The 13,893-nt window shown below is 36.5% G+C and overlaps 1 protein-coding gene and 1 long non-coding RNA gene across 2 annotated transcripts in view; one reads left to right on the forward strand and one right to left on the reverse strand.

The window, feature by feature from the left end:
• LOC148944341 (uncharacterized) overlaps window positions 1–13,893 on the reverse strand; it is a 337,879-nt gene that overhangs the window by 44,644 nt on the left and 279,342 nt on the right. The gene's annotated exons all lie outside the window — the stretch shown is intronic.
• LOC148944342 (uncharacterized) lies at window positions 1,204–10,737 on the forward strand. The gene is made up of 3 exons (XM_089100429.1): window positions 1,204–1,296; window positions 5,802–5,981; window positions 10,563–10,737. Exons 1-3 carry the CDS (start codon window positions 1,245–1,247, stop codon window positions 10,673–10,675), a joined length of 345 nt encoding a protein of 114 aa, XP_088956555.1. The 5' UTR covers window positions 1,204–1,244; the 3' UTR covers window positions 10,676–10,737.

Raw genomic sequence — 13,893 nt, forward strand, 5'->3', positions numbered from 1 at the left:
CACTGCCTATGATGCGAGAGAGAGTTTTTGTTTTCCATAAATGTGGATACATTAAAAGGGCTGTTGTTGATGGGAACCAACGAGGAGTGTCTCCATAGCGTATAGACACTCCACTGGTATAGCGCTGCATGATGACAACTTTTTCAATTGTGTCGGCCTTATGGTTTTCGACAATGCTGGAGATACAGTAGATTTTTGTTTAACATCTTGGAAAGTGATTTAATTTAGTAAATGCAATGCACAATGAATATCAGTGCATGGCTTGCTTGAGAGGTCTGATAAGTTGGTCGGGGTTACCCAATAGTGACCTCGACCTAATTGTACAACTTTTCTGACTAGACTATACGACAAAATATTTTTCTGGCTCAGTTATAGTATGCTACGTCAGTTTCCATCTAACCGACAAGAACACTAGAAAAACTGAAAAGTAAACGTTCTTTTTCCACTTAAATCTTCACCCTCTTAGAAACCGACTTTAAGCACTGATTCCTCGTGCGATGACTAGCGAAGACTTCTTTATGTGTCGAGTTAATGCCCGGTGAAACATGCCTTTTCTTTTACTTATCAAACAGTTCATGGTAACAAACTGTAAGTAAAGAGCGACTCGGCTCAATAGTAACCGAAACTCCAAAAATGAAATTTTGATATCAACAGATACATCAAACGAATCAGCTTATTATGCTGATTCCAAATATATAAGATGCATCAAGTTTAGTGTTCAAAATTGACGAGTCTGAGAAAATTTGCCTGATACTAAACCTTGCTCTTTATGCTAAAGTTTGACTGTTTGTCCCAGTTTCTCAAGAACGGCTACTAAAACAAAGGAGCCGTTTAATTAGAATAGGAAGCTTTTTTTAAACTGCTAACTGCTTTAGCGTAAAATTCCCCTTTTTAGAACTAAAAAAAGTAAATCAAAAGGTGAGCTTTATCAATTAGAACAGTTAGTTGGGGTGCTTTAAACGCTATCATTACAGAAGGTATTTCGTTACTTGCAATTTTTTTGTCCGGTCATACGGTCTTTGAACTGTAAAATGGGAAATATAAAATCGACTAAGTTAATAATCATCTGCAAAAAGCAAACAAAAAAGTCGTGTCTGCAATAAGCAGGTCTTGCTGAAAAAAAGTCTTGTCTCTGTTCACTGACAACTTTACATTACAGCTTGCAAATTTGAAATTCGTATATAAGCAAAGAGAATCTTTAAACTGCAGTTGATTTTATTTGTGTTTGGGAAGCTTTCAACAAAATGTGGGCCATTCTATTTACCATTTTCGTGGGAAGTATTTTGAGTTCTACAGGTACCTTCTATTGTTTTTTTTTTCAGCCCTCTTAATTTAAAAGAAACTAATACAGGTTTTTCAAAAAAGAGAAATTAAGATTGAAACTATTGCCCCAAATTAAAAACATTGGAATACTAAACTAAATATATTTGCCGAGTTTTTCTGGGTCTCGAGATACAAAAAGATTTCCCAAAAGTGTTTCATTTGCTTTTTATTTGCTCTATTCGCTTTTTACTATTTACCACTTTTTTTACTATTTGGAAAACGCTGCTCTCATTAGAAACTCATTTTGTAGCATCTCCAGGACTGATTTCCAGGTTCCAATGGACTTAAGGGCTGGGCACACGTAGCTGATTTTGGGGACCGATTTCAGCATCAGTGGACAAACGATAGCGGTAAGAAAAATTTGTTGAAAGAAAAATTTATTGCGCGAGATTTTAAAAACAAAGAATCATGGACACAAATAGTCGACTGGAGTTTATTAATATTTGCATGATTGATCTCAGCTTAGTTCTCAGTTTAGTTCTAAGCTCAGTAGCGGGGTCTTTCATCACATACATCTCTGGTTGACTATTTATTTGTATCCCTATTTTTTTGTGATGATCATGATGAAAATCGGCGCTGATTTACGAAATCAGCGCCGAAAACTAGAAAGTTTTTCAAGCTCAAATCGACGCTGATTTCTTTTTAAATCGGCGCTGATTTGGAAATCAGTTCCCGAAATCTGCTTCGTTTGCCCAGCCCTTTAGCAGGCAATAGGCCTTGAAATCCGAATCTCACTTGCATGAATAAAGGGGTTTCGTGGCAAGTATTTGGGTGTACGCCGGAGTCTGGAGGCATACATGTCTACCTAAAATTAGATAAAGAGTTGGATGCACAGAGTTAGTAGATCTAGAGGTAGAAAGTTTTTGTTCAAGCCTATTACAGAAGTTGTCCTAATCTTAAATAAATTACCGATAAACTGCATATTCTTCTTTACAGTTTTGTGGGTAGTAATGCCACGCGGTGGCGGATTCGCTCCTAAACATATACAAAGTTCATGAAGAATTAACGATTAAGACTTACATTTATTTTAAAGCTTCATTCGACTAAGTTTATTCATAAGAGCTATGATAGAATTTTGCATTGCGTATCTGCTATTATGGAGGAGGGGTGATAGATCTTTGTGTAGCTGTTGCTGGAGAGTTTGCCTGAAGGCTAAAAAAGTGTGTTCTATAACCAAATTTTCTACCTCCCTGAATCCTTAAGATAAATATAGAAGAAGGTTTAGGGGGAAAGGATGTAAATTCGTACTTTCAGTTGAAAAAACAAACTTGTTTTTTTAATTTAATTTCCGATCGTCTTTAATTAATGGCAGGACATCACGTAAAAATACTTCTTTAAAAATACTTCTCATTCAATGTCAACGGCCTTTGTGTTTGAGCAGTTTTTCTTAAATAACTGCGACAAAAATTCTAATTTTAGCGCAAAGAGCGAGGATTAAGGAAGTGGCTTTTTTGAAAAATCAGGCAAATTTTTTGAAGCTCATAGTTTTGGATGGGTAACATTCAACCAAATAAATTATATATTTTGAAGTCTTCATAAAAATCTTGTTCTTTTGATGTATTCATTGTTATAAAAAATCAGTTTCTTAGAGTTTTGATTATTATTGGGCCGAGTCGCTCCTTACTTACGGTTCGTTTCCACGAGCTGCTTGATACATTTTTTTTTATGTCTTCTTATGTCTCAGAAGGCAGATTCCCCAGGCCCACCCACCAGCGTCCTTGTGAGGATGGAGTATAACTGCAAAAAAAGAAGAATGTTTTAAGAACTCACCTTAAAAACGGTGGAAATGGAAATGAACCTATAATTATTTTTAATATTTTGGACCCCTCCCTGTCTTGATATTAATTTGGCAAGAGTGCATTATTTTCTGGGATGAATGGCATTTTTGAAGCATTTTAAAGCGAGCATCAGACCTGAACGTAAAAAATGGAGGCTGAAGGAGGGTGTAACAGTCTCCCTAAAATCTAATAGACTTTTGGATCAAACAGTTCGTAATAAAAAGAATAAAGATTTATTACAATTAAATCTATTATTAAAACTGATTTTAGATATGCAAAACGCTTTAAGTTTAAAGGTTCTCATCACTTCTGTTTTCACATTGGAATTTCCGTATTTTAATAAACAGGGTGCTTTTCCAAAACGGGGTGCAATCTTGACGGAAAATTGCCACAGATAACTGCAAAATTCAAGCATTTGGCCTTAGCCAAGATGTAATCGAGGGAAAATTTAAAGAACTACTTAAAGGGTATTTATATATCCTCTCAGTATCTGAGCCACGCTGGGATGCAACATACTAATCGTACATAACATAATTGCAGTCCATAAAAATGAACCATTACTACACGCTGTTTATTCAATTAAACGAGCGGCTATAGAGTATTGTACACTCGCATATTATCTATCAGGATGTTGATAAAATAATACTTTTATGGGGAGGGTCCCAAGCAGGGGTGTAATTTTGTATGAGGCAGGGAGGCAACTGCCCCCTACAGACCCCAGGTTGTTCCCCTCCCCTTCAGGGCCTCTTTTGCTCCCCACCCCAGCAGAAATTTAGTTTCTTGGAAAAAATCTTGTCAAAACTGAGATAAGCCTGCATAATTCAAGCATCCATAGAAGCAGGTCAGTTTTCTTTAATATATCTTTGGCTTATGGTACTATATGGCTCATTTTTCATTCTTCATTGTCATTTTCACTTTATTTGAGAAAATTGTCTCCAACTTTGCTCCCCCACTAGTATTTAGAGGAAATTATGCCACTGGTCCTAAGCTTCCAAAAAATTATTTCAGACCCATGTTTCTAAATTTTCTATAGGGGGTAATTAAGATGAACTGAATTGAGTGTATAATATTCTATCCTATGATTTTATCCCCAAGGGGACGAAAATTCCTCTAAATCAAGCAGTATCATTCATGTCATGAGCTCAGTTATACAGTAGTATTGCTGAGGGGGCAAAAGATCCCCTCTTATTGCGGAGATGATAATTTACTTTGAACAATTGTAATTTATTTCGAAAAACAAACACCGTTAATGAGCTCTTTTCTTGAAGTGTTGTTATACAAAAGAGTTTTGTCTGAGGGTTTGGAAGTCTTCCTTATATTTACAGTAGCCCAGGGGCGGATCCAGGATTTTTTTAGGGGGGGGGGCAATTTAGGTCGTTCCGATAAACATGCGTTAGGAGCAAGTTTAATTAACACAAACTTGCGTTAATTAAGTATATTACAAAACAATAAGAATTCCAAATAGGGGTAGGTCCTTTTGTTAGACAGTGAAACGAAAATATAAAACAAAGACTATAAATATTTCGATGACACAGTCGGTCATCATCATCAGTAGAGTTACATCATCAGTAGAGATCCGCTACTGCAGTAGCCCCTGGTGTAATTTAGCAAGCTAACAAACAGAACTTTAATAAAATACAAGTTTTTTCTAATGGAAGTAAGGAGTGACATTAAAACTTCAAAGGAGAAGAGATTATTTTGTATGTTAGGGGGACGGCCCTCTCCTTAACCATGGCTCTGTGCACTAAATTGTAATTTTGTCACAAATCTTTAAGAATGATTTATCAAGCAAAAGAACTAATAGAATAAGATAAAGTATTTGTCTATTTCTCTTGCTAAAAGACATAACCAGATGCCTAAAAGAACGGATTTCAGCTCCCAAGGTGTCTATCTCTCCACGAGCCTCCAGATAAAAGTCAGATCATCTTCCTTTAGTTAGACTAGGCCTGAATAAGGGTACAAAGGGAGATGCCCCCTTCTTATTGCGAAGAAAATTTTTCTGCATTTTTTTTTCTTATCTTCATTTAACCCGACTGATTTGATTCATATTTCGTAAATTGTATACAGTGATGTTTAATTGTGCATCAGCTATTATGGAAAAGGAACGGTGGGTGATTTTGTAGACGGGGAAGGGTGGATGCCTCAAAGAGTGCATTTTAATGCACGAGTATCATAACTCGCATTGATCCTTGAGATATATGTAGAATGAGCTTTGGGGAAGGGGATTATAATCTACATATAATCCCTATTGATTCTGGCTATAATTTTGGTCTACGCCCTTATTATTGGTACTGTGACGTTGGACAGGAGGGGGTTTAATATCATTCCTTCCATAGCAAAAATCGTTTTATATGCACCATTAAAGTATTTAAAAAATGATAGAGCTTAGTAATGAGCATTTTATTTAGAATAAAACAATTTTCGGCCATTTATTCTAAAAGGTCTGTAAAAGAAAATTTGCAATCGCCCATTAACTATGTTTAATGTACTCATAAATGAACTCTAAGTGCCAATATATAATTTAATATATTTGCTGTTTGAAATGTTTTCTGGTTGTTTTATACTTACTGGCAGTATTTACTTTCATTGGAAAAAAAACTTTTATTTATTTAATCACCATGAAAAGCTGATTTTTCTATGTATATGCTGTTACTGAAGCTCCTTTTTATAGAGTTGTGGTTACAAAGCTGTCTATTTCAGGTGACACACTTCCACAAGACTCTATAGTTTTTGATGATTATTCTTCTGTTACCGCAAATTTTCAAGAGATTCCACAAGTCAGTACTGCTTCGCAAGATATTGGTGAAGAAGAAGCATCAAATAGATTATTTTTCAGGCGCCATGGCTATGGATACGGTGGAGGATATGGCTATGGAGGAGGTAATTTCAGCAGTTTTTGTATGACCAAAATTAGTGATTACTGAAGCATACCATCTAGCACTAGTCCATGCCTTAATTTTAGTCAGGAAAAATTAGAAAAAGGGTAAAGAGCTTATAATCTGTCTAATATCCCTAAGGAAAAAACAAGGGAAAAAAAATACTCATATTGGCATCAAAATCGGCTTTTACGTGGTTCGGACTTCAAAGCCAGACCTTGCTAAGGCAATCTAGACTCTAGACCTTTCTCCAAATAAAGGAAGAAACAGTATCTGTAGTCCTAGTATTTTCCGAAAGGCTACCTGCACTTAAAGCAGTACACAGGACATTCAACTCTTCCCTGTAGATGGTTTATACTGGTTTGTTTAGTGTATATTGTGTGTATACTTCGGGCCACCGTTTCATCGACCTACTTCCATTAAAACAAAACAAGCAATGGACTCTAGTTCAGTCTGATTCATGATTGGGAAAAAAAAAAAAAACTATTTCTTATTTTTTTAAGATTTGTTATCAAAAACCAAAGTTTATAAGAGTAAATGCAGTGGCGGCTTTAAGTAAAGAACAATGTATCTTCTGAAAAAATTTTTCGTATTAAAAGAAAAGTCGTCAAATTTGAAAGAGGTTTCATTTGAACGGAAAGTAAAACTTTCGGTGGCTATTTAAGGGCTAAATAGGATTGATTGGTACCAGATCTTTTTCTGTTCTCCCTTTTCAACCCTGGACACCCCCATAGTCAGTCGAGTATCAGACCAAATTCTTGAGATAGCCACTACTACTAACAACTCACCACAGCACAAAGCCGCTTGAGGCCAACACAGCTAGGCACGCTCCTCCTCCATCTCAATCTCTTCAAAGCCTCCCTCTTGACACCCTACCACGAAGTTCCCATTTCTTTTAAATCTTTCTTTTTTACATCCTCCCACCCCAGACGGGGACGACCTGTTTTCCGTTTAGCCCTAGACGGTTGGCCGAGAAGAACAATCCTCGGCAATCTTTCATCCTTCATCCGCACAACGTGCCCTAGCCACCTCAACCTTTCTTTCATTACAGCCCTAGAGAGCGGTATTGAACCACATTTTTCGTACAGCCTATTGTTTGATATACGGTCAGTTAGCCGGGTACCCAGAGCAATCCTTAAGCAATTTCTCTGGAAAACATTTAGGAAATCTTCATCCGCTTTTCGGAGCATCCATGCTTCAGAGCCATAATTGACCATTGTCATAACTGTAGCTTCTTATTTTCTAATCTTGGTTTGCAGACTTGTCTTCCTATACTTCCAAACCTTTTCTAAATGTGAAAAAACACCCTGAGACTTGGCCATTCTACTTTTAACATCTTCACTGCTCCCACCTGATCAATCTTTTCATTACCCAATGTCACATTTTCATCTTCACTTATTCCTAGCCTGAGTGACTTAGTCCTCTTAACTTTGATTTTTAAACCTATTCTAGGACCCTGAACTCCAAAAACCTTTGAAACTTCATTCAATTTGCTCACATTTTCCTCTAGGATGCTTAAATCATCAGCATAATCTACGTCCAGGAGACTTTTTCCTCCCCATTTGATTCCGTGGTCTCCCTTTGCCTTTCCTGTGCTCCTTAAAACAAAGTCCATCAAAATAATCCATATAAAGGGGGATAGAACACAACCCTGCTTAACTCTTGATTTAATACAAAACCAGCTGCTAACCTCATTTCCTACCTGAACCGCAGCAGTGTTATTCTCGTACATAGCTCTAATCACTCTGATGTATTTGTCTGGTATACCATACAAGGATAAAACCTTTACTAAAGCTCTTCACAGAATCGAACACTTGCTCAAAATCTATAAAACTGAGGACCAAAGGTGTTTGAAAACCCAGGCACTTCTCAGTTCTTTGCCTAAGATAGCCATTAATATGAAACAATTGTGAAGTCTATTAAAAGGACCTTCACAAGACATAAGTTATACAGATCCAGGAAATAGGACCCCAAATTATGAAATTGGCTCATTCTTCACGTGTATATTGCAGTAAGAAGAGTAGAGACGTCTCACCTTTTAAACCTAAATTGTGCAACAAATTTAAATCTGCAGTACTGGAGGTATGACTTTGGCCCACTATCATGTACACGCCACCTCCTCCCAGTCCTACCAACTTTTAAGGCAGAGGGGTTAGGAATATTTAGGCGGATGTTGAACTAAATCAGAACAAACTACGAGCATGTGGACTCTCAAAAAGGTGATAAACCAATATCCGAAGAACAAATTATATTATTAAGTTAGACCTTTAAGGCCAAGTTGTGGGGGATTTTGAACTAGCCAGAAGGCACTACGTGTATACTTTTAATACTACAACTACAATTTCTGTAACTCATAACGCTAAGGGCATTAAGGTAAAACTCTTAGGAAAAGTTTAGGAGTTTCAATTAAACGAAAAAACTGTATGCATGCAGGTTTTCAAAGGGGCATATAAGCAATATCATAGGCAGCATAACTCTATAATATCTAGAAATATCATTGAAACTTTTAAAAGAGCTAATTCGATTCAAAATTGAAAGTTCTGGTGCTCTTTTCAACAGTAAAAAGAGATTAAAGGGCAAGCAGCCCTTCTCTTAAATCCATTCATTTTCAAAACGTATCCAGTCAAAATTTTGAGACTACCATTTTGTTCAGCATAGTAGAATGGTCGACTCCTAAGAGATATTGAATGTGCCAACCCCCACAATCATGTAAATGACCCATAATGCTTTAAAACTAAATGTTCCTTTAAACTAAATCAAAAGACATTGTGTTTATTGTAACCAAGAAGACAGATCAACAATTTATCGAGAACGACTGGGAGTATTAAGTTAAAACTTTTGGGGCTAATACTATTACTTGTGCTCTTACAATTTAAATAAATAAAGAGTGTAAGTTTATCCAGATTGTCAAAGAGCATAGATAGAATCTTTTGGAAATGGTATTGTTTTATTTTTCAGGTTAACTTCTGAAGTTACAAAATTAAATTAAAAAATACTGTGTGTCAGGATTAAAAATTGTTGAAAAAGTTTCTTTCAGTAAAAGTTTTCTTTCAGTAAAGACTAGTCTGTTAAATAGAGACTACACTCCTTCTCTAAAATTTGCATTAAGTGCTTTCCTGAGAGTTTTAACTCACTCAACTATTCGACTAAAGCTTGAAACTTAGGGAGAAAGAACCTTGGAACAAAAGGAGACAGAGGATGAATTTGAAAAGACTTAAACCTCTTACAAGTCCCATCTACTTTCTACCTGAAAGTAGGCCTACCTGGATGCACTGGAATTATGATGGGCACAGAGAATTATTAAGGCAGACGTTTCCCAAGAAATTTTAGATTACTAGCCATTGGCTTTTGCATTGAGCTTTAGAGGCTTCAAAGCTCTTATTTAATTTAAAAATACAACCTTAGCTGCACGGACCAGATACCGTGCAAATCATGTGAAAATTTAATGGCAACTAGAATTAATCGTTGGTCTAATTAATGACGTATGCTTATTATAGCAATTACCTTTTGGGTTAACTTCGGATTGGTCTTTTGCCTTATTTATCTCTTGTTACAATCGCTTTTGAATTTTTGTAAGAGGTTTATAGATAAATTCAAGTACTGTTTTGTTCATTTCATATACTGTTCTGTCTATCTGTCATGCAAATAACATAATACATTTTTTGAAAATATCGGTTCTAGGTGTTTACCACCCCCTGAAAATTCCCTGGCGGAAAATGCCCCCTGGAAAGTACCCTCAATTCAGAAAATACAACCCCTGCCGAAAATAACCCTGAAAAAATACCCCCTAAGAAAATAACCCCTTCGGTTCACCCCCGGGGAAAATATCCCCTCGTGGAAAATACCCCTGAGAAAATACCCCCTCGTGGAAAATAAATTCCCGCTGAAAGGAAATTATTTCCAAGAATTCTCTCCCCACTGAAAATTCTCCAAGAAAATGCCCCCTTCATAAAACTCCCCTGCGAAAAATTTCTGTATTTTCCCAGCGGGGGTTGGGTACAAAAGAAACTTTAAAAATGTATCATAATGTAAAATCGATATCTACTCCCTTATGATTTCTAGGAATATTTCTGGTCTAAACTGTTATTATGAAAGTAAAGAGTAACATTAAACCCCAAAAGTAGCAGAATTTATACCCTTGTAGAAGGGGGACTGCCCCTTCCTCATCCACACCTCCTCCTCATGGTCGCAGAAACCCTGGATACTGCTGATTAGATCAGAAATTGAGAGTTCTAGTCCTTTTCTTGTAAGTCAAAAGTGATTAGAGACCGACCAGCGGCGGAAGAGAGGTTATTTTCCTGGGGGGTATTTTTCGGGGGGTGAGTATTTTCCGTGGGGGTGTTTTCAGGGGGATCTCCACAGGGGGATTTTCGGGGGATTTTTCCGTGGTGGTTATTTTTAGGGGGGAGGGTAAACGCCGGCCACCGAAAATGTCTGTCAAGAAAGATTCAGAGCATATATTTTGAAATCTTCCTTTAATGAAAAATTAAAGAAAACGATTAGTATCAATTTTGGAAATTAAAATTCCATGAGACTTGAAATATATTTACAAACAGTTCATTAATTTTATTATTAACGATTTTAGGTTATTATCATCGTCCAATTGTTCCAGCATTACCAACATACCCATCTTATGGATACAGACCTGGATATGGAGGAGGTGGATTCATTATTGGAGGCTTCCGTGGACGTCGTTAGGCCCGCAAGTTTTATAATCCTTTAACATTATTTTGTGCAACTTTATTAAAATAAATCATTATCTATAATTTTATCTATTAAGTATTTTCAGCTTTGTTATGTGTGTAAATCCTCATTCTTCATAATTTCCCAAATGCTGTCCTGCTATTAACCCTTTTATAGAAGTCCTGCTCGACCATATGAGCTCGAACCATGTTAGGGGATAAAAGAAGTGTTGATAAGAGGTAGTATCATTATCATAGGCAGCGCAATAGCGCTGCCTAAGTAAAGAACGATGTTGGCAAAATGCATCATTTTTTGTTTTTTTGGTCTGAAACCAGGGCACTTCGTATCGAAGGAGTTGTCGTAGAAACTTTGAAAAGGGCTCATTCGATTGGAGATTGGAGTGTCTTGTGCCCTTTTTAGTAATCGAAAGTGAATGGAAGGCAACTAACACCCCTTCCACACCCACCATTTCCCCAAACACATCCAATCAAATTTTTAGATAGCCATTTTGTTCAACGTAGTTGAAAGTTCTGGAACTTAGGTCTTTGAGGTTGAACCCCCCCCACAGCCCTCAGGGCAAGGGTTGTAAGTTAAGCTCTGGGGTATATAAGGTTTTTTATAGAAAGCGGTGTCGTAGAAACTTCAAAAATGGCTCATTTGATTGGAAATTGAAATGGCTAGTGCTCTTTTTAATAGTCAGAAGTGATTGGAAGGCAACTAACACCCCTTCCACGCCCACCATTTATCCAAACACATCCAAACAAAGTTATTAGATAGCTATTTTGCTCAAAGTAGTCGAAATGTCCTTAAATTATGTCTAAGAGGATGACACCCCCCCCCCCACAGCCCTCAAGGCAGGGGTTGTAAGTTTGGCCTTGGGGGCAATTAAGGTTTTTACTGAACGGGTTGTCATATAAACTTCATAAAGGGTTCATACGGTAGGAAATTCAAATGTCTAGTGCCCTTTTTAAAGTGATTGGAAGGCAACTAACACCCCTTCCACGCCCACCATTTCCCCAAACACATCCGATCAAAATTGTGAGATTGCAAATTCCTTCAACGTCGTTGAAAGTTCTGGAAGTTAGGTCTTTGACGATGACAACTCCCCCTCCCCCGTCCTCAGGGTAAGGGTTGTAAGTTATGCCCTGGGGGCATATAAGGCTTTTATTGAAAGTGTTGTCGTAGAAACTTCAAAAGGGCTCATTCGATTTGAAATTGAACTCTCAGGATTGGAATTGGAACTCTCAGGAAAGCACTTAATGTATATTTTAGAGAAGGAGTGTAGTCTCTATTTAAGAGACTAGTCTTTACTGAAAGAAAAAAAAGAACGAATGAACGTGGATTTTCAGTTTAATTGACATATACCGTACTGATGTTGATTCCTTGAAGTTCCGATAATTTTTTATATATGAAGGTAAAAAAAGAGAAAACATTAGACACGTGTTGTGTTTTCAGTAAAACGCAAATTACATTCTGGTCTTGAGATAGCATGGGGGTTATCAGCCGTACTAATGTTCATTTTTGCTCGTTTTGCGTTTGACTCGGCTATTTATTGTAATTTATGTTAGTTTTGAGTTTCATTTATTTATTGATAGTGATTCGCGGTAGTTATACGCTTGGAAGATTATTTGACTTTGTTTCCACTCGTTTTGGCTTAATGGAGGCCTTTACTTTTCTTTGAAAAACTTGTTTTGTGGAAGGAGTTTTAAAATTAATTTCTGTTTGTTTATATTAACATAGTCTTTTTCGTGGAAAAAAAAAACATTTTATATCTTTTCAGTTTTTTCAATAAGAATCCATAATTGGGTTGCTATTTGTATGTCGGAGAAACTTTTCAACAATTTTTAATCCTGACACAAACAGTATTTTTTAATTTAATTTTGTAACTCCAGAAGTTAACCTGAAAAATAAAACAATACCATTTCCAAAAGAGTCTATCTATGCTCTTTGACAATCTGGATAAACTTACACTCTTTATTTATTTCAATTGTAAAAGCACGAGTAATAGTATTAGCCCCAAAAGTTTTAACTTAATACTCCCAGTCGTTCTCGATATATTGTTGATCTGTCTTCTTGGTTACAATAAACACAATGTCTTTTGATTTAGTTTAAAGGAACATTTAGTTTTAAAGCATTGTGGGTCATTTACATGATTTTGGGGGTTGGCACATTCAATATCTCTTATTAGTGGACCATTCTACTATGCTGAACAAAATGGTAGTCTCAAAATTTTGACTGGATGCATTTTGAAAATGAATGGACTTAAGATAAGGGCTGCTTGCCCTTCAATCTCTTTTTACTGTTGAAAAGGGCACTAAAACTTTTAATTTTGAATCGAATTAGCTCCTTTAAAATTTTCAATGCTATTTCTAGCTATTATAGAGTTGTGCTGCCTATGATATTGCTTAGTTACAGTAATTGTACAGTAATATTAGTTACAGTAATTGTAGTTGTAGTATTAAAAGTATACACGTAGTGCCTTCTGGCTAGTTCAAAATCCCCCACAACTTGGCCTTAAAGGTCTAACTTAATAATATAATTTGTTCTTCGGATATGAGTCCGTTGATTTTGAATTGAATTTATCAAGTATTTTGGGCAATAGGTTGCATCAAGACTGGGCTGGCAATGCGTGTCGAACAGGGAATTTTCAGACATATCTTCAAAAAAAGTAGTGAGAACTTCTCCAATGCGTGTCGAACAGAGAGTCCACATGCTCGTAGTTTGTTTTGATTTAGTTCAACATCCGCCTAAATATTCCTAACTCCTCTGCCTTAAAAGTTGGTAGGACTGGGAGGAGGTGGCGTGTACATGATAGTGGGCCAAAGTCATACCTCCAGTACTGCAGATTTAAATTTGTTGCACAATTTAGGTTTAACATGGTGCGACATCTCTACTCTTCTTACTACAATATACACGTGAAGAATGAGCCAATTTCATAATTTGGGGTCCTATTTCCTGGATCTGTGTAACGTATGTCTTGTAAAGGTCCATTTAATAGACTTCACAATTGTTTCATATTAATGGCTATCATAGGCCAAGAACTGAGAAGTGCCTGAGTTTTCAAACACCTTTGGTCCTCAGTTTTATAGATTATGAGCAAGCGTTCGATTCTGTGTATAGAAGAGCTTTTGTAAAGGTTTTATCCTTGTATGGTACTAAATAAAAAAAACAACTTTTTTAACCCTTTCATGCCTGTGGTCATCATACGGATACCCCCTCGCCCCCTATTTTTT

Source organism: Artemia sp. Qi Xiang Cuo, chromosome 14 (assembly GCF_049724085.1).
Source record: "Artemia sp. Qi Xiang Cuo chromosome 14, ASM4972408v1, whole genome shotgun sequence".
NCBI lineage: Eukaryota > Metazoa > Arthropoda > Branchiopoda > Anostraca > Artemiidae > Artemia > Artemia sp. Qi Xiang Cuo.